The 19,958-nt window shown below is 56.6% G+C and overlaps 1 protein-coding gene across 2 annotated transcripts; it reads right to left on the bottom strand.

Moving 5' to 3' along the window:
- Positions 1–492: 492 nt before the first annotated feature.
- On the bottom strand, positions 493–14,541 carry AIFM3 (AIF family member 3). 2 transcript variants are annotated; one of them, XM_039868407.1, is made up of 20 exons: positions 14,477–14,541; positions 11,697–11,868; positions 7,769–7,982; positions 7,418–7,527; positions 7,039–7,148; positions 6,898–6,942; positions 6,571–6,667; positions 6,383–6,495; positions 6,017–6,103; positions 5,648–5,739; positions 5,406–5,536; positions 5,210–5,325; positions 5,059–5,130; positions 4,909–4,972; positions 4,248–4,324; positions 4,028–4,145; positions 2,706–2,804; positions 2,356–2,431; positions 1,733–1,837; positions 493–857 (listed from the first exon to the last, which is right to left on the bottom strand). In XM_039868407.1, exons 2-20 carry the CDS (start codon positions 11,725–11,727, stop codon positions 818–820), a joined length of 1,797 nt encoding a protein of 598 aa, XP_039724341.1. In that variant the 5' UTR covers positions 11,728–11,868; positions 14,477–14,541; the 3' UTR covers positions 493–817. The 2 variants fall into 2 exon arrangements, with proteins under 2 accessions (XP_039724341.1, XP_039724340.1); XM_039868406.1 differs by having other exon boundaries at positions 5,210–5,358.
- Between the last annotated feature and the right edge of the window lie 5,417 nt (positions 14,542–19,958).

The raw sequence follows: 19,958 nt of genomic DNA on the forward strand, positions 1-19,958 counted from the left end.
TCCTGCTCGCGACCCCAGCCCCGGCCACCCGCATTTGCCCTCGATGTTTTTATTGGCTGAGAGGCAATGTGGCTTAGAGGCTCTGGGTTCTCATTTCTCAATAGCACAGCCTCAGTTTCTTCACCTGTGAAATTAGGATTTAGGAAGAAGCTCTGGCTGCCATGAGAAGCATGAGATCTCTCTCAGGACCCAGTTCTTACAACCGTAAGTGGGCAAATGCCTCCAAACTGCCAACCGCCTGACTTCTGAAGAAGCACTTCCTGTCTCAAGCCCTTTGCACATGCAGCCCCCTCTACCTGGAATGCCCTTCCTTCGAGATCCAAGACATTGGTTGGAGAAGACTTTCCTAACCCCGGCGGCAGAATCAGTTGCTACCTCCTCTGAGCACTCACAGGCCAAACTTCCTTGGCGTGGCACTAAGCATTCTGTGATTGTGCCTGTTTCTCTGCTTTCTCTCTTGTGAGTGCCCAATTACAGTGGAAGTCACACAGATCTGCAAATGTGTGCGTTTTAATTTTAAGGTAATGTCTAAGATGTAGGCTCCTACAGGGGACCAGTCCCAATACAGAGAAGAGGCAGGGCCTGTCTCGCCTCCACTGCTAGCCATTGGTAGCTGTGGAGGCCTTGGGTGGTGAGCATCTCTTGGAAGAAGCAGAGGCCTCTCTGGAAGTGAGCCAGGCAGCAGATGGCAAACACTGGGAGGGCTCAGGTCCTGCCCTGGGGGACCCTGGGAAATTGGAGGTTGGCACCTGCCCCCAGGGCTTGGCCTCTGTCCCTGGTGCCCCAGCATGCCTGCCTAAGTCTGCTGCATGCAAGCTCAGGATCCTTTTCCTGTGAGCCAAGACATGTCGCCGGTCCTGCAGGAATGAGGGAAGGAGGAGTCAGGGCAGATGAAGAGAGCAGGCTCCCCACTCAGCACCATGAACAGCTAGCTGGCCCTTGAGGGCAGCAGGGGCCCGCTCTGTGCCAGGCCCTGGTGCCCAGCCCAATGTGTACTTGAGCAGAGGGGGAAAGACCATTGGGTGTAGACTCAGGGCTGAGGTGGGAGAGGCTCAGAACAGTCATCAAGAAGGACAGAGGACACGTACTTGCTGTGCAGCAGAAACAGCCTTTGCGAGGGCAAGAGGGAGAGACAGAAGGCCAGGGAGAGAGCACGTCATTTATGTCCCCTCTTGGTTCTTCATTGTTTCTACCCTGAGGCCTACCCCCTTCATGCCTTCAGGCTTTCCTCAGTCCCTGGGAGCTCTCTGTAGGTAGGTTGAGCCTACAGGGTGACTCCCATTGCACCATGCCAGGATGAGGGTAATGACTGGTGTCAGTTCTCCCAGACCCCAAACAACCACCCCACATCTCTGTGCAGGGCGTCCCCAGGGGCATACTAGCTGCATTTTCCCACCTGGCTTCTGCCAGGCTCAACACAACTATGTCCAGTCAGGTGCCCCAGGCCCAGTGATTGCCCAAGCAGTGGGCCTTGACTCCTCCCCACAGCGCTGTCCCTGGCCTATTTCCTTTCTATCACCCAACAGCACATATAAACAGCCCATTCCCATATCATAACTTTTGCCCCATATGGCACCATAGCCCTGAGAGCCTCAGACTGATGGGGACCACGAATGAGGGGACTGGCCCTGGAGGAGGGCTGTGGGGCACCTGGCTGTCATGGGCATCTTGAAACAGTCCTTTGTTGGACTTCTTGCCCTCCACACCCCAGGTCTCCAGTGCCCACACTCACTCCACTTCCCGCTTCCGGATGGTGCGGCCCGAGGCCAGCACCTCAGCCACCTTGGACACGATGGGATCATAGTTCATGCTGGCCACGGCGATCACCTCGTCACCTCTGCAGGGAAAGGGTGGCTGAGCCTGAGGACTGCCCAGCAGTGGCCCCTCTTCTTTGAGATCCTGACATACTCCTGTCTACCTGGGGCCCAGGGAGGGATCTTACCTTAGACAACTGGACATCCTGAGCACCAGCCCTCCCTGCTCTGCACTTTAAAAGCCCAGCGCGGGCTGTGGGCTCCTACAGGACCCCCATGGGGGCGCCAGCCTTACTTCTACTCCTCAGTGCGGTTCAGGGCTGGGACTTCCCTCAGTGTAGAAGCGGTGTGTCAACAACACCCACCTCAAAGAGCTGTCCTGAAGATAAAATGTCCCACCCCAATGCGTGGCAGATGGAATTATTACTGCTCCACCTCCTCACCTCTCCTTGACAGTGTCTCCTGCCTAGCTGCCCCCTTTGGCCACTAGCTCCTCCTTTCAGGTAAGCCTCCTTGTCTGGAGCAGCTTCTCTGGGATGAGTTCCCCCTAACCACCGAGCTCCCGCTGCTTCGCTCCCCTTCTCCGCCCCGTTGCTCTCACTTGGTGTAAAAAGCCACGAACTTCAGCTCCTCCAGATCCCCTTGGATGATGACGTCGTCGAAACCTTCTCCGTACCCTGTAGGCCGGGCAGGCGAGAAGCGTCCACGTGAGCCCAGCGAGGAGGATGGGGCTCCGCCGGATCAGCATCCTGAGCCCTCCTAACTATCCTCTCTGGTCCCCAGATCCCTTTTTTTAGGTAGTCCCTGGCTTTGCCGCCGAGTTCTTTGCTACTTCCTATAGAGGTCGTGGCCCCGCCCAAACTCCAGGCCCCACCTGTGCAGTCCGCTAACACCTTAGCTCCGCCCCTACGTGCGCTAGGCCCGGCATCGTCCGTCCGAGGCTCCCGTTACCCGCGTAGCGTAGGCTCTTGCCAAACATTGCGGTCCACAGGTAAGGCACGGTGTTGATCTCCGCCTCCTGAGCCAGCATGTTCTGGGCTGCCACGCGCCCTGCGGGACCCAGAGTAGTGAGAGCCCAACCCTAGCCCCCACCATCCCTACACTGCCTGCCCCTGCTCTTTAGGGACCCTTCGTGTGTAGGCTACTCCTCCTTGCAGCCACAGAGGTCAAGAGGCGCATCATTGCTCAGGCACCTGTCCCCACTTGGTTGCAGCTGATTGATACAGAGGGGGACACCTAGCTCAAAGCTGGCCACTTAGATAGCTTCTCTGGAGAATCTGAATGAAGTGCCCTAGGTCTGGGGCTATGGGACTGCCCCACCATCTCAGGTGTGCACACAGACAACGAATCAGATACATCAGGTCTGAAGAAGGAAGCATGAGAGTGGGCACAAATGCCTGGGAAAGAGCGATGTCAGCCACATCCAGGGCCCCAGAGAGAATAGTGGGTGGCTTTCCAGTCCATGAAGCTCCACTGGAGTCTTGTGGTTGGATGTCTATGAGAGTCCCTGGGACCCTCTCAGTTAAACCTTAATTTCATTCAGCTGACGAGCAGCCTTTGGCTCCTTAAAACCTAGCACCAACTTCAGACCTTGGACCAGAACAGAAATTGGTACCAGGAGTGGGGTTTCAGGCAGCAGAGACTCAGATAACATGAAGGCGGAGGGGAGGGGAGGTGGATGCGGGGAGCCTGGCGGTCATCCTGATGAGGCAGCTAACTTGCTGGCACTGGCAGTTTAGGAGCCCAGACCAAGAATGCACAGTGGACACAGCTTCGAAGGCTTGGTGAGCGGGGAAAGCTATTCCTCAGAGAGCACAACAAACAGTTCCCCACTGAGCCCGGGTTTCCAGGCCCAGATAGCAGCCTCCCAGGGGCCTGATTAAGGCAACTGAGTTCCCAGAGCCAGCTGAGTGGCCCAAGGGAGACAGAAGCACTGAGAGGGGAACTGGCCCCTGTCCTACTAAATCCCTTTCTCCCTGGCGAACGTGTGTCTTTGAGGACAAAAGAAAAGGAGAGGCTCAGTTGGTGTGGGGTGCTGTGGCCGGCTGAATGGGGTATCCAGAGGGCACAGGAGGGAGATGGGCCACAGGCCTTGCTCTGTGAGCTGGCTTGATCACCTGGATAAGGCTGGCCAGACAGGCCACCACAGATCTTTGAATAGCTCTGCAACCGGCAACCAGGACCCAAGGTCAGCAACTGAGGGGTGGGACTGGGGGAGGCTGAGACTCTGGGACAGCCTCCCATCCCCCACCCTGCCATGGGGCTGGCCATACCCTGGGCATGAGCCATCTGCCAGTGTGGGATGTTCACTTTCCGATTGTTCCTCCAGGCCAGAGGGAAGGTAACAGCATCACCTGCCGCAAACACACCTGGGATGTTGGTCTGCATCATCTGTGGGTAGATGGTCCAGGGCTTCATAGATGAAACAGGGGCCCTAACCTGGACTTCCCACCACCCCCAGTCCAGTTCCCTTCCCACCTCACCCAGCCCCACCTTGTTGACAGGGATGAAGCCTCGGGAATCCAGACCAATGCCACTCTGCCTCAGGAAGCCCGTGGCGGGCACCGCGCCTGACAGGACAGGGCCACTGTGTCCACTCCCTGGTCCCTCCCTTCTCCCTCGTCATTGCTCTACATGACCCATACCCTTCACTTGCCAAAACCCAGCTGCAGATTGATCATCCAATGGGCTGCCTACCCTTTGGCCTTTGTGCATCCTGTCCCCTCTGTCTGGGTCCCCACAGGCCCCCGTGCCTCCCATCACACCTCGGGTATCTCCTCCTCTGAGAAGCACTCCAGGAAGCTCCCTGGTGGGGGTCGGCATACACTACCATCCCAACCCCAGTGCTGCCACCTCCCAGCTTTGTCCCTCCCCAAAGTGGCACCTCGAGTGGAGCAGAGACCAGTTAGAGGCATGTCTGTGTCCTGGAGCCCATAAAGAGCAGGACATGGAGTCACATATGAGTGGGCAATGGTCACTGGGAGCACCTTCTGTGCCAGGCCTAGGCCAAGCCCAGTATGCCTGTTCCCCAACACCCCTTTGAAGTCGGTACGATTAGAGTCCCCATTTTATAGATGTGAAAACTGAGGTGAAGGGAAGGGAAGGGACTGGCCCAAGGCTCTGCTCATCCGCACCCACCTACCTACCCACTCACCAATGCCCACCACACAGACGTCAGCCCGTACCACCTTGCTGCTCTTCAGTACGACCTCCTTCAGCTGTGGGGAGTGGGCAGGTGAGCGGCTGGGTCAAGCTCCCAGGCACCAGGGAGAGGGGACAGAGAGGGGCAGGGAGAAGGGCCCACCTTTCCCTCCTGGGCCCGTAGCTCCGACACCTCTGTCTGCATGTAGAATTTGACCCGGTTGTTCTCAAACACCTATCAGGGCAGGTGGGCAGTGGGTGAGAGCCCATGGGTGCCCAGGGTTCCTAGGGGCCAGGGGCCAGGGTGGGCTCACCTTCATAAGGGCACGACCGACACGCTCCCCCAGGAACCTCCTGAAGGGTGTCTCCTCCAGCTCCACCACGGACACTGAGTGGGCCTTCTCAGTCAGATAGGCAGCCACCTCCATCCCTGGGCCAGGGTGGTGGGCAGCAAACTGGCACCCTGTACCTCCTAGAATCAGCACCACCCCACCACCCCCAGCTGCTCACCTAGGAAGCCGGCTCCCACGACCACCGCATTGCGGCCCCGGGCCAGCCTCACCACACGATTGGCATCCTCCGGAGTCCGGATGGTAAACACGTTTTCCACCTCTTTGCCTTTGCAGCTCAGGGTCTTAGGGCTGAGAAATGGCCAGTGTCAGTGAGGGGCTTCCGGGCACCTGAGCCTTCCCATCCTGGCTAGTGCCCTGCCCAGTGTCCACCAGGGGGCAGTGGGGGTGATACCCTCTCACCTGCTCCCTGGAGCCAGCAGCAGCTTGCTGTACTCCAACTTGAAGCCATCCTTGAAAACGACCTTCTTGTTTCTCACGTCCACTGTGACCACCTGCAATCACACCGGGCAGAGCATGACCCTGAGCCTGGCTGCCCGAGTCCTGCAGTGCGTCCAGAGCCCAGCCAGACCCCCTGAGCAGCTTCACAGTGCTGTTCCTGGCCCCGAGTTGTTCTTCCTCCCTCACCTGGCAACTCCTCCTTATTCTTTAAGCTTCAGAATGCACCCTCTGGGTGCCTAGGTATCAGGGCCAGGAGGGCAGAGCACCCCCACACCTTCAGGGACCAACAGGGCCTCATGCCCTTCATGGTTCCCCAGCTGTGCCCCCTACCTGGGCCTCAGTGAGCACTTCGATGCCATAGGCTCGGAAGAACTCCTTGGGCCTTAGGGCCAGCTGCTCGGGCTGAGCATCCAAGGACTGCGGGAGACAGCCAGCTTCAGACAGGGCCAGGCAGCCAGTGTTCCATTTGCAACAGAGTACCTGGGGCTCAGGGAGGGTAGGCCAGCCCCAGGTAACACAGAGACTACAAGAGAGAACTCAACAAACCCAGATCTTCAAATGCCAGGCACTGTGGTGCCTGGCATGACTGGAGAGAGCAGCTGGCCAGACTCCCAAAGGGCAACAAACAAGGCTCCAAAGTGGGCCTGACTGTACCCAGAGGGATAGGGCCCAGCTCCCACTTGCCTTACCCCCCACCTTGCTGAGCTTGGGTCGGTCATAGGGGAGGTGCCGGTCCAGAGTGCACAGGACGATCCTGTCTGAGAAGCCCTCCTGCCGCAGGGTCTCCGCACACACCAAACCAGCTGCACCTGAGAGGAGGGGCTGTGGGTCAGGCACCAGCTCTCCCCATCCTCACCCTGCCTGCCCCTCATGACCCCACCAACCTGCGCCCACAATGAGCACGTTGGTGCTGCCACTGTGGCCAGCACTTGGAGAGATACACTTGGCCATCACCTTGGTCCTTCGCTGCAGCTGCAAGGCCTAGGGGTCACCGGAGAGTGGGGGTCAGCTAGGAACTGGGGTCAGAGCCAACCTCCCTATGCCATCATCCCAGCAGTCCAGCCTCATCTGCATCATGCAGGCCTTCACTCCACTCCCCAGCCACACTCACCAGACTCCCTCCCACCGCAGGGCTTTGCACACACTGTTCTCCAGGCCCGGATGCCCACCTCACCTCTCCCTTTTGCCTGAGCCCCAAGCCACCCCCTCACCTGCTTGCTGGCCCGGATGTACACCTTCTCCTTCTCAATCTTCACCTGCAAGTGCTTCGGTGCTCAGAACCAGGCTTTTGGGTGCTCTGGTCCCTGACCCTGTACCCCGAGGCTCCCACCCTACCGCACACCCAGCTCCACCTGGAACTTGTGTAGACTGTCCAGGCCAGGGAAGTCCTCCAGGTCCCCAGTGCTGATGTTGAAGCAGGCACCATGCCAAGGGCAGCGCACCCGGCCACGGGAGAGCACGCCTGGGAGGGGCAGTGAGAGCTGGGGTCACTGGCAAGAGCCCCTCTCCAGGGATCCCTGTGTCCCAGCACCCCCTGGCCCTTCCACACAGCCCAGGAGACCCCACCAATAGATGAACTGGAGGCTCTGGAAGGAGCCAAACTAGCCTGGGGCCTGGTGGAACTGGGGTGTGAGCCCCTTAGGGGCAGAGCGTCCCCTCGTGATGGTGCAGTGGCCAAGCCCACTGGAGGGGGTCCTGCCCCCACCCCCCATGTATACCTCGACAACTCACCTTTCACCAGGGGTGCACCATAGTGTGGACATTTGTGGCCCAGGGCATGGAACTCCCCATTGTCCTTCACCAGCAACACCTTCCCCCAGCCCAGCTCCACTTCTCGCATCCTGGGGAAGGGCTGCCTTCAGAAGTCAGGACAGATGTGGGGCACCACCTCTTGCCGGCACCACACCTCCTAGAGTCCAGCCTTCCAGGGAGCAGGCCCAGACCAGCAGAAGCCACAGTGGAGGTGGCCAGGACAGGAGCTGGCTAGAGGCCCCTTCCAGGCCTCCCCACCCACCACATCAGTGGCTTGTGCTCTGCCCTCCCACCTTGGGGCCTCTGACCCATCCCAAGCCCAGCACCCACTGGCCATTCTCGAGGTCCTTGACATGGCAGACGGCGGCCTCCACACAGTCCTGAGCTCCAGAGTAGGGGTGAGGGGCAGGCAGGCGCTCCTCTGAGTGGAAGTGGCAGGCAGTGCCGTTGCCCTGGTAGGCCCGGGGGCTGCCTTTCCCGCTGGCTGACAGCTCCTCCTTGCCCCGCTCCTTCTCGGGCAGCACCACCTCAATCTTGAGTTCCACTGCGGGTGGGCAGGGCAGGAGGGGGGCACCGTGAACCCCCAGCCTGCATACCCCACAAGCTCTGAGCAAGGCCCGCTCCTGAGTGCAGGTTCTCCCCTGTGCCTCAACCTCTCCAGAAAGCCATCTGCAGCACCAGCAAAGAGCCTTAAAGTAGGCAAGAAGCAGGGTAGGTGCGGCAGGGGCAGCTGCTGGGTGGGCTTGAATGAATTTCTGCATGTTTTTTTAAATTTCAATAACATGATTCGTGTGTGGGGGAGGCGGCAAAAACAAAGCTCTTTAAACCCTGAAATTGCCCTTTCTCCGGGAATCTGTGTGGAGGAAAGAGCCCCGGTCCTCTGAATCTTGCTCTGACTCCAAGGGCACAGTCCCCAGTGGAGGACAACAACATCCCTGAGGGATCACGTTTAGGATCTGACTCAAGTGAGAATCGGGCATCCCAAACAGGTGCAGCTCAGATCCCAGCCAGTGAATCTGGGTGACGGGAAATCAAGGGTTCCTTATTCTATGCTTGCAACTTTCTCATAGGTTTGACATTTTTTTTTCAAAACTCAAAAAAAAAGTGTACACAAAATAATTTCAACTTCTCAAAATAGCTGATCTCACCACTTTGAGAATCCTTCGGCATTTACCAAGCACTGATGTTTCAGCATCTTCACGTGCAGGGGTCTGGGGCCTTAAGGGTGACTCCCACCTGGGGTATGCATGTGGACAGAGCAGAGAGGGCACAGCCTCCCCTGCCCCCAGCCTCCACACAAAACACACTACTTCCCCAGCCTGCCCATGGGGCCGATTCTAGGGGAGAGTTAACTGGAGATTGTCATTTTCTTTTTCATACTTTTCTGCATTTTCCAAATTCCCTACAATGCACCTGGGGTATTTTTCTAATTAGAAAGGAACAATAAACAGAATTTTAAGCAGCGATAATCCGGCCTCCTGGGCTGCTGCTGCTGGGAGGAAGGCTAAGTAATGGAAGCTAAGCCCCTGGCACAGCTTGGGCCCAATGCAAAAGCAGGAGGTGCCTCTCCCAAATCCCAAGGCACCAGAGCCTCCAGGCCTCTCCTAGCTTCACCTCTCATCCTCTTCGCCCCAGACCTTTCACTCTAGAAGCAAAGAACCCAGAGTCACAGTTTCCAGCCTTCGCCTATGCAGTTCCCTTGCTCCAGGCTGCCATCCTTCCCGGACCTAACTCCTGCCCATCCACCTAGACTCAGCTCAGGTACTGCCTCCCCTGGCTGCCCAGCCCCTCCATGTACCTCCATCTCAGGCTGTGTAATCCCCCACCCTGGCCTGGCCTGGGAGTCTGAGGGGGCAGCCCCCCTGTCCTCACATTACGGCCCCCAGCCCAGGCCTAAGCATGGCAGGTGGCAGGGGTGAAGGTTCACTCCATGATTCCAGCTGGGCAGGAAGGGTGCCTGAGCACACCACATGCTGAAGCTGTTGTGTCAGGTGGGGAAGTTATGGGTTTTTCCCTCCATTTTCCACATTTTATGTAATGGTGTTAGAATGTTTTCAGAAGAGTTAAAAAGAAAAATATTTTGGACTCAGCTGACACCAGCTGCATGAGCTTTAGAGAGGGAACTCACAAGAACATCCTGGCAGAGGCCCAGACAACAGCCAAGCCAGGCTTTTTTCATCTTCCACCTTCTTCCACAAGACTCTGAGACACTTCCTGATGCAATTTAACCCGAAGCCCTCTTGGGCAGATGCCTTTGTTATAAAATGGAGAGAATAGCATCTATCTCTTTAGCGACAGTGAATGCTAAAGATCATATATGTAACCCAGAGTATAAGCTCACCAGATGAAGTTAGGTAATAGTGTTCTATTGGTAGCTCTGAGCTTCCTGGCAGCCATGGCAAAGAAGGAAAGCCTTTAGGTAGTACTTGTGGCCTAATAAAAAGCAGGTGACCAGATACCAGGAGAGGTGCACTTCCTCCTAGTTCTGAGCTTAGCAAGGGTCTGGCCTGGAATACTTCCTATCAGGAGCCACTGAAGCATAGGTATATAGAGGGAGCTCAGGAAGTATGTGCTGATGTGCTCTGAGCCACGGAATTGAGAAAGGTAGGAAGTGAAGAATTGTACAAAGATCTTTTGCTTCTTCTGGTTTCCCTGTGGCCCCTTCTGACTCCAGCTGAACTCTCATGGCTGAAGGCTCTCAATCCTGCACCCTGAAATTCCCTGAGCCTCACTGCTGATGTTCTCAGCATGTGTGCCTAGGGCCTAAGCTCCTACCCTCCTACTACAGCCCCTTGGGGGAGTCCTGGCTACAGAGATCCCAGGCCCAGACAAGGGGATAACAGTGTCCTGCAAGTACCTCCTGTGTGGGGGGCCCTGTGCTAAGTACAACAGCCTGTACAGAAGGCACAATTATTAGCCCCATTTTATGAGTGAGAACACAAGAGACTCAGAGAAGTAAAGTCACCTGTCCAAGGCCACACAGCCAGGAAGTGGGGCTGGATTTGGACTCAAGAGGCCAAGTTCTGGTGTGGTGAGTGTATAGCCCCTATACCAGGAGTCCTGGGGCCAGGAGTCCCAGGCAGGCCGGTCCTTTACATTCCTTTAAAAGAAGCTACAGGTGGCATCTTCTGCCCAGGATCTCCGGCCAGGCCAGCAGTCCTACAGGAGCCAGTATGGGGCCAGCCAATGTCCTCCTACCCACTTCTGATGAGGGGAGGCTGAGGTCAAGACAATGGACATCATTTGCCCAGGTTATACATCAGGCAGGGAGGTATATAGTCTAGGGCTGGGTGTCCACAGCACAGGCAGGGCTGAGGGGAGGAGGAATGGGTTCCCAGGGCAGATGTGGGTGGGTCCCTCTGCCTGGCAGGGTATCATACATCTTCTCTTGCCCCCAAGTTCTCTTTCAGACCCAAGAAATGGAGAAAAAGCTCAGGCGTTCCAAGGTAATAGAGCTGATGGGTATCAGGTAAGGGGAGCTGGTGTGAGCCAGCCTGGGCAGGGTGGCCTGGGCACCATGGGCGGGGCACTGGCTGGGCACTAAAGAGGTATCTCTAGGCCTCGGTTTCTTCGTCTGTGACATACCCGCACACCTTGCTTTCCTGGGTGTTAAGAGGAGGAAAGAGGAAAAGTGGAGGCAAGAGGGAGAGCCCAGCAAAGATTCTCCAGCGGAGAGCAAACACCCAGGTCCCTCCAGCACCCTGGGACACCCCTACTCCGGGCTGGAACTGCTTGGGCCAGGCATGGTGGGGATTTCCTGTACAAATGGGGAAGTGTACCCAGAGAAGCTGAGGAGATGGCCCAAGGTCACAAAGGGGTCAGAAGAGGTGAAGAGGGCTGGGACCTGTCTACTTAGCTCTCACAGCAACTCTGAGAGGTCATTTTGTAAAGAGGGAAACTGAGGCTGAGTGGTAACTTGCACACCCTGGGTCACGCAGTGGCGGAGGGTGTCTCCAGAGACCCCCTTCCATGGCCCTGGGGGTCACAGCTCCTCTCCTCACCCTGTGGCAGGAGGAACCCTCCCCTCAGCTGCTATTCCCATCACCAGCACCCAAAGCCCCAAATAAAGAAGGGGGGGGTCACTGGAAGAGGGCCAGAAGAATGCTCCAGGCCCCTCACACCATTTTGCCTGCTGTGCATTAACATTCAGAGCAGCTGCTGCCCAGCCTGACCTACTTCGGAGGCAGAGAGGGAGGGGAAGGAAGAAGGTGGCAGGAGGAGGGAGCGGGGAGGGAGGAGGCAAGACGAAAGGAGTTACCTGGCTTGGGCTTGGAGAAGCAGCCGCCCATGGCGAATGGCCCTCAGATGGGCAGGGGGCAGGAGCACAGACGGTAGGCTGTGGGAGGCTAGGGTGCCCCAGGTGGGGCCGGACACCCCACGGCCCTTAGAAATGCTGGAGCGACCATCCTCGCTGGAGTTGCCTTCAGGACCTGCGGTGGAGAGTGGGGGAAATGGGGCATCTATAGGGACCAGGCCTGAGATGGGGATGTGGGTAGAGACACAGAGAGACAAGAGACATAGTGGGGAGGGGGAGGCAGGGCTTCTGAAAGAGGCCTGCGTTGGAGCTGGGAACTCTATAGGGGAGCCAGATCACAGAGGAACAATGTGACCAAGGATGGCAACTCCCCTTTGAGGCCCTCCAGGCTCAGCACCCTTACTCCCCTCTCCCACATTTGCCTGGGTTGTACCCACTGCCAGGGGAGCCCTTCTGCCCCAACCTCAGCCAGACTTCTAGGTCCAGCCCCAGCTGCCTTGTCCAGCAAATTCTCCCTGCTTTCTGTTACCCCTTAAAATCCCACAGCCTGGGAGCCCTGGGATCCTCCCTTCTCCAGGGAGGCTACTATGCCTGTGGTCAAACCCCAGGTCCACTTGGGCAGATCAGAACCCTGGTCCTTGGGCTTCTTCCTACAATGGAGTGATATTTAGCTCTCCCTGGCCCTGGCATGCACCCTGGTTGGCAGCCCCTGGATACCCACCTCTTCCAAGGGCAGCCACTGCTTCTTGCTCCCAGCCCAGCAATGGACCCAGGCTGCCCAGCCCTGGAAGGCAGGGCTAGGGGGCAGGGGTCCAGGAGGCAGCCCAGCCTCCACCCCTCCTCCTAGTGTGAGCTGCTGCCAGGAGGGGCTGGGGATGGGGGCGGGGCAGAGCTGGGCCAGTTCACTGGTCCCCAGGGAAACCCAGCTCCATGGTGAACAGAAGTGGGCGGCCAGCCCGGTCCTCTTGGGATTGGGAGGAAGAGAGGCTAGGCACACAGTCCTACCACAGGCCATGCCCAGCAGCCATTAGCTCCCAGCAACCATCCTCACTTTTCACAAATGCCTACTAGGCCTGCGGTGCTGAGGTCATGCCCAATAGCAAACAGAGAAACCAAGGGGCCAAGGGCTTGCCAAGGTCGAGCACAGGTAGAGGCATCTGGGTGGCTTCTCGCCCTCCTCCCACCTTAGTTCCAAGAGGAGGAGGGACCCAAGAAGTCCCCATACTACCCAGCAAGTCACCAGGCTGGGGGGGTGGGGGCGGTAACCGAGTCAACAAGGAGATCCCTGCAGCCAAGGATCCCTCAAGACCACAGGGTGGGCATTCCAGAAGATGTAGCTTACAGACTGGACTCTGAAAGGCCCACGACAAAAGTGTAGCCGCCTTCTTTACAACTGACCTCCTCACATTCCATAGCACTGCCATCCCCTTTGTTTCCCCTGGAAGTTCTTCCTGAAGTCTAACTCAAGATGGGGCTAGCCCAGATCCCAGCAAGAGCCCTGAGTGAGTGCCTGAAAGCAAGGGGGCCAAGAAGATAGGAGGAAAAGGTTGGGGAAGGACCATCTACTGCCTGGCACTTGATCTTACCTGCCCTAGAGGTGCCTGTTATAGGCCAGGAGGCAATGGCACCCAAAGGCCACCTGGGCACACCCATGCTCTTTCTCACACTTGATGCCAAGGCAGGTGAGTAATATGTGGCCACCACCTGCCCTGCTTGCAACCTCCCTGGGCACAAGGGGGCCCTTCCTCAGATCCTGGCTTCATCTCTGGCTCAGCCCTACTCACCTCCGTTCCTGCCTGGCATCAGGCCTCACCTGTTAGACCACAGATCTCAGAAAAGATGGGACCTTAACTTGCCACCAGATGCCTCTTCCCTCCCTTTTCAGGTGTCCAGGTGTCTAGACCTTCCAGGACCTTCGGCCTGGAAACAGATTTGCTGGGGACAGAAATTTCTCCAGGCCTACTGTGTGCCAGGCCTACTGTGTGCCAGGCCTGCTTGGTGCCCTCCTGTCTACTGCAGGCCCAGACACTCCCACTCAAAGGCAAAAGTTCTGGCCAGGTGGCCGGAGGGGACCCCAAGTTTTTGCAGAGTGTTGTCCTTTGCCCACAAGCTGCCCAATGCCAAAAAGTTGTAACAGTGCTTGAGTGCTAACTGCCCTCTCGGAGTCTGTATCCTGTCCGAGACCCCATGCCCCTTCCCAGAGCCCCAGCTGGTGCAGGCTGCAGAGGTGCCTCTCCCCACTCTGCCCAGCCCCTCTCCTTCTCTCTGGTCCCACTGTCCACCAAGGGTCCCATAGGCCCTTCCTACACCCACCCTGGGGCTCCTGCACAGCTCAGGTCCTCAGTGGCTTCCAGCCTTCCTCGGGATGGCATCCAAGCTCTGCAACCAAGCATTCGAGTTTGGGGCTCAGACGCAAACCTCCTGTGTACTCTTCCTGCCTTTGCACGTGCAGTTCCTCTGAGATGCCCTTTCAAGCAGCCTTTAGGGACAGTCTAGGTCTCCCCACCAGACCGGGTGGCTCAGGAAGTGGGAAAGGCACACAGTAGGGCTGCGCGGCGAGCGGGGGATGACCCACGGGAGGAAGGGAGAAAGAAGAGGGGCGCTCCCGCCTCGGTTTGTCTCTCTTACTGGCTTCGGACCCTCAGCCCTCAGAGTGCCGGCTCCGGGTCTAATATCCAAGAGTGCGCTCACTAGCCAGGGGTGCAGAGGCGGCGGGGCAGGCACCTGGGGGCCGCGGCAGGATGCCGGGGTCGGGGTCTCGAGGGCTGGGGGCGGGCGCTCACCTGAGCTGGGCGCAGGCGTCCGCTCTGGAGCCGCTCGGGGCCGCGGCTGCTGGGGGAGGCGAGAGTGGGGAGGAGCGGGCAGGGGCGGGGCCGACGCTGCGGCGACACTGCGGCCGGGGAGCCCGCACGCCCAGCCCCGCCCCGCGGGGCCTTGCAGGTGGGGGCAGTCCCGGGTCTGGGGTCAGCCGGCGGCCTCGAAGTCCGGATGCTGCTCTTGGGGTGTGGGGAAGCAGCAGGGTGCCCTACTGGCCATGGACAACTGGCGGGGTCTGGGACCCCGGAAATCCTCGCGACCCCCAAGGGGCACCAAGTTGATTCTTTTTCCTTTTCTTTCTTTCGTAAGTCTTCCAACCATCCGTGAGCGACATGGGGAAACTAAATCACCCAAGAAACCTCTTCAAGAAAAACCCTAATCACTCCTGCCTGCCCCCAAATACTTTGATCTGCTCTCGGGGTTCAGTCTCTCAGGTATCCTTGCTCCCTCCCCCTCATCTCCCCACATCCATTACGTTCTATTTTAAATTATATTTTTTACATTTTCTCTTTTCCACGTGTCACTGTACCGAGAACTTCCTGGGTCCCCATAAATCCTGGTGCACCCTGGTGTTGTGTCCCCTCCACTAGGAAGTCCCCCCTGACAAGCCTCCCCAGACTCTATCAGGACCTGATATTCTGACTCCTGGACCTCAGTGTTTCATTGTCCTGTCCAGATCTTTGCATTGTGGTTTTGTCACTCCAGCAAACTGGAGTTTGGTGACTATGTGGGAAATGAATGACTGACACATTTCAGGGAAGTGATGTCATATCTGTCACTAAATACATCAGGGCCCACCAACTCTGTTGTTCTGTTTTGCTCCTTTGGTGCTCTAGTTGGGCCCTCTTTGTTGCTGCCTCTCCGCTTTCTGGGCCTTGCTATCCTATAAGGATGACAATAACAACAGGGGTAACAGTCCCCTGTGCCAGGCTGCTCCAGCCTACCCAGGGAGGGTCTATGCCCCACATCACCCAGGGGGGCCAGGACAACTCTCCCTCATTTTACAGATGGGGAAGCTCAGAGACCATCTCACTTAGGGGCAGGACCAGAGCCTGCATGGGTCACACTCATGCAGGTGGGTGCGGGGCCCAGGCCTGGAGGGGAATGGTGGCTCTGCGGAGGCCATCCCTCTATGGCCACATGTGGTTTCCACAGTGTGATTGTTGCAATGTCACTAGGAAGATGACATTGCTTGGGCCTGGTTACCTTGGCCTCCAGCCTGCCCCCATTCCATACACATGCTGACCTTGCATCCTCACCCTTCACCCCACTCGCCATGTCCCAGCCAGGATGACAGTGTGCTCCATTACTATGGCTTTGGCTTCACATGTATTTATTCCTTTAATCTTCACAACAGCTCAAGGAGGTTCTCTTTGTATCATCGTCATTTTACAGATGAGGAAACTGAGGTTCAGAGAAGTTAGGGACTCCCCAAGGCCATGCAGTTGGTGAGTGGCAGTGCACAGACTTGAATTCTGGCAGGCTAGCTAGGCTGTGCTGGGCTTACCTGCCAGTCTTGGCCAATGCCTCAGGGTCTCTAGTGCAAAATTCAAGTCCTGCTCTGTGACCCATTCAATCAGTGAATCCCTCTCTCCCAGGCTCCCCGGGAAATGTGGTTGTAAGTGCGGTGGCCCTGGGCAAGGGCTGCCTCCAGGACACCATAACAAGTGTAAAGCCAGGTGCTCAGGTTGTAAGGTGGGGACTGTAGAGCTTGGGGTGTCAGAGATGAGGCTGGGGGACAGGTCAGTGTGGGAGATTGAGGCCAACAACTGAAAGATGCCCTGACATGGGGGAGAAGACTGTCGTGGTGCCTTTTGCCCGGGGGATTGGGTTCAAAGCTCTGACTGCCCCATGATAGGACACAAATTGCAAGATCCTCATGGAGCAAAAGCTAGAACTGGAGGTAGGCTAGGAGTGCTGCCTTATGGAGCACCCACAGAATTGGGGCGGTGCACATAAACAAGGGGATCCAAGGACACTTAGATAGCCTCTGAGCCTTGGGCAACCTGAGGTCCTAATTTTGCCCCAAGGATAATTCTGGCAAGGTGATAGCATCTATCCCAGTGGCCTTGTCAGTACCCAACAGGGCAACAGCAAAGAGAGAAATCAAGCTCCAGGTCGAGATGTAGTGAGGTGAACTGGGGTGGCTGAGAGGCCCCTAGACCAGCAGATATCCCAAAGGCAGGGAAAGGGTTGCCAAGGTCTGAGAAGATGGGATGGTGAACCCTGCTCCTCCCAGGCCTGAAGCACTTCCACCATGCAGCAAGCTGGTCCCTGCCCTCTTTACATCTACCCTCTCCTGTCAGTTTCCCCTGTTCCCCACTCCCCTTAGCCTAGAGTCTCCAAGCCCACGTGCAGGATGGTTCTTTTTAGGTAAGAAAGTGATAGCTGCGATGTCTAACATTGGGATTGACACTTGCTCCCCCTGGAGGCAAATCTGAAGATCAGCAGGGCCCTCACAGCTTTGAGCTTCTGAGGGAAGCGGTTGAGTGGGGAGCCTCTTCCCTGAAGGCTTAGGTGAATTTTCATATGAGGGGACCTCGATTTGACTAACAGAGCCAGAGGAAATGTTGGGGGGCTGATACAGCATAGCCAACATCTGAGGTGAGGCCAGTTGTGTTCAGAGGCAAGATGGGTGCAAGTGGTGCCCACAGCTAAATGGTGATTTATTCATATGGAGGCAGAGGTGAGGGGATCCTCAGGTTGAGGAGCCCAAATAAAGCCCCACTTCCTGGCCTCATCCCTGACTCCCAAGCTTGTTCTGGCTACTGCAATACACCCTCTCCCCTGCCCAGGTTTGTCTATAAGGTCTGACTGCCATGTTCCAGTACCCTCTGCATCGTCTGGGGCTTTCTGACTCTGCAGAGCCCAGCTCCAGCTCCCCTGCGCCTCTTCAGTCCAGCCTGGGCCCTCCCCAAGTTAATGGCTTGCTGCCAGCACTGTCTTGTTCTCAGGCTCTAGGGTGATCAGTCCTAATTCCAGTCCTCATGGAGGGAGAAAAATGTCAGGAGGGCTTTGCTAGAAGGTGAAAAGAGCTGAGAACAGATGGGCCCGTAGTTTACCAGAGAGGAGAAAGGCATCCAGGCAGAAGGAATGTGTGGGCAAAGGCAAGGAGGTTCTGGGCAGCAAGCAGTATGACCTGGACATATGTCATGAGTCAGGGAGCAGCTGGGTGAGGGGTTTTCATCATATGCGTCTTTAGGAAAAAAATATACCAGCTATTAGGACTGGTATTGGACTGGAAAGGGGCACGGGGCCAGGAGGCCAGAAAACACCTGGGATGAGGACTAGGCCAGAGTCAGGACAAGGGCTGGAAAGTGGGCCCTGCCTCTGCAGCCTTTACTTAGACCTGAGGATTTTCTATCATTAAAAGACTGGCAACAACTTCCCCATGCCCAGTGACAAATGAGCTAGTATAAGCTGCCTTAGCCACAGAGTGGACTGTTCAGCAATAAAAAGCTGTCTTTAGAGGGTTTGTAAAGATGCTATATTTTCTTGCACAGTGCTGGTCAAAGGTATAAACTGAGGCAATCTTTACAGAGGGCAGTTAGGCGACAGCTCTCAAAATTGCAAATGCCCAGAGACTTTGACTCGGTAATCCCACTCAGAGGATCTCATTTTAAAGCATCTGACCACCTGAGATTGGAAAGGACCCACATGTCCATCAATAGAGTGCCAGTACATCTATCTCGTGGAATACTATACAGTGATGAAAAAGAACAAAGACTCAATATGTCGATTCATAACAGTCTCTAAAACAGATTGAGAGAATAAAACAAGGTGCAGAACAGTTAAGTAAGCCATGCTACCTGTGTGCAGAGAAAACACTGAAAAAGAATATTTACAAATGTACTTGTATGTTACAGAATAACTCTGGAAAGATATATGTATAATAAAATGGAAACAGGGAGATTGTGGGGAGGAGAATGGACAGAATGGAGAGAGACCTTTCCTCAGATATGCATCTTTTGAATGCTGCATCCTATGGATGCTTTTCCTCCAAAGCTGAATTTTTCAAACTCCTCAAAGCTGTCTTGGTGAGCTCAGGTGGACTTTTCAGGTGAGCTCCTAGCAGGCTGTCACTGGGCCTTGGGTCGCTTCCTGATAATCAGCCTGGAGCAGCTCTGCCCAGGTCCCTCCTTCTCTTGACACAGTCTTCTATAGTTTTGGGGCAGACCACCTACTCCCTGTGCTCCAGACTTGGCTGCTAGGCAGCTCTGGGCGCCCACTAAGAGGGCTTCCCCTTTCCCAACCACCTCCCTAGACCATAGTCTGAACAGTCGGTTCTCCAGAGCTGTCTTGGGCAGTGGGGTATGGGCTGTCATCCCTGGGCTACTGCCTAGCCACCTGCTGAAGACCTCCCTCCTTTGCTGGTACTCACCCCCGCTTTAGCGATGGCAGAGCTGGAATGGATGCTCTTGCCCCTTCCTACGGGAGCGCCCGGGTGCGGTGGGCAAGGGTGGGCAGAGCCTTCTGGAGAAGGCAGCACTGACAGCATACCAGACTCCTAACTCCCTGCCTCCAGTGCCCACCACTGGGGAGCCCAGGGGGCACATAAGTACAGCCACCAGACCTCGGTGTTTATGATCCCTGCAAGCTGCTGTCAGGTCTGGGGTCCCCTGGCCCCTCTGTGGCAGCGAGAACCCTGCACTTAGGAGAATGTGGAGAAGGTTCAACCCTTTCTGGGACCTGAGCACAGGGAGGGAGGCTCCGGAGGCCCAGAGCTCTAGGTCCTTCAAGTTCACCCCACAGAGTCCACCCTTCCTGTACTCTCTCTTCGTGCCCCAGCCCCACACCAGGGGTTCCCTGGTGTCCTACAGCTGCCGCTCAGAATAGGAAGTGGTAGGGCCCAGTGTAAGGGGCCTGAAGGATGCACTGCAATGGAGTTTCAGGCCAAGGATGCCTTTGAGTACCAGGGCCATGGAGGCTGTGCCTGAGTGGTGCCCTGCCCAGTGTCCAGCCGTCTAAAGCCCAAGATATACCCCATAAAAGTGAGCAGGGAGAAAGCCGTGAGGGAGTCTGGCTGGGGTGGCCGCTGGCTCAGGTTCAAGCCCTAGCGCACCCCAGCTTTGTTCACAACCCTGGCTTCGCACTCACAACATGCGACAGATCACAGCCCCTTGGTCTAGGACTTCGGAGAGCCAGAGGTGCAGGAGTGAATAGGGTTCACCAGCAAGCACAGTGCTTCTCAAAATTCCTGGAGAATTAAAAAAAGCGATTGCAGATCCATGAATCGGAAGCTGGGGGTGGGATCCCAGGAATCTCGTGTGCAACGCAGGTGTTGATGAGACCTGAGGGGTGGAGGAAGGGGCAAGTTATCTGTGTCTCCTTAGAGAGGGACATGGGCTAAGATAAAGCTCCAGACCAGAGATGCTCCCCTGGCCTGGATTACCTTAATTTCTCCTCCCCTAGGCAGCCAAGAAGAGTCTTCCTGAACTTGTCTTGGGC

This window comes from Pteropus medius, unplaced genomic scaffold (genome assembly GCF_902729225.1).
Source record: "Pteropus medius unplaced genomic scaffold, Ma_sr-lr_union100, whole genome shotgun sequence".
NCBI lineage: Eukaryota > Metazoa > Chordata > Mammalia > Chiroptera > Pteropodidae > Pteropus > Pteropus medius.

What these genes read in the sequence shown, in the direction of transcription:
- AIFM3 (XM_039868406.1), bottom strand. Translation starts at nt 11,727, where the DNA reads ATGGGCGGCTGCTTCTCCAAGCCCAAGCCAG. An exon ending in AAGGACCTCGAGAATGGCCA is followed by an intron (nt 7,528 to 7,768) that starts GTGGGTGCTGGG and finishes GCCCTTCCCCAG; the next exon opens with GATGCGAGAAGTGGAGCTGG. An exon ending in ACATCCGGGCCAGCAAGCAG is followed by an intron (nt 6,668 to 6,897) that starts GTGAGGGGGTGG and finishes GGTGACCCCTAG; the next exon opens with GCCTTGCAGCTGCAGCGAAG.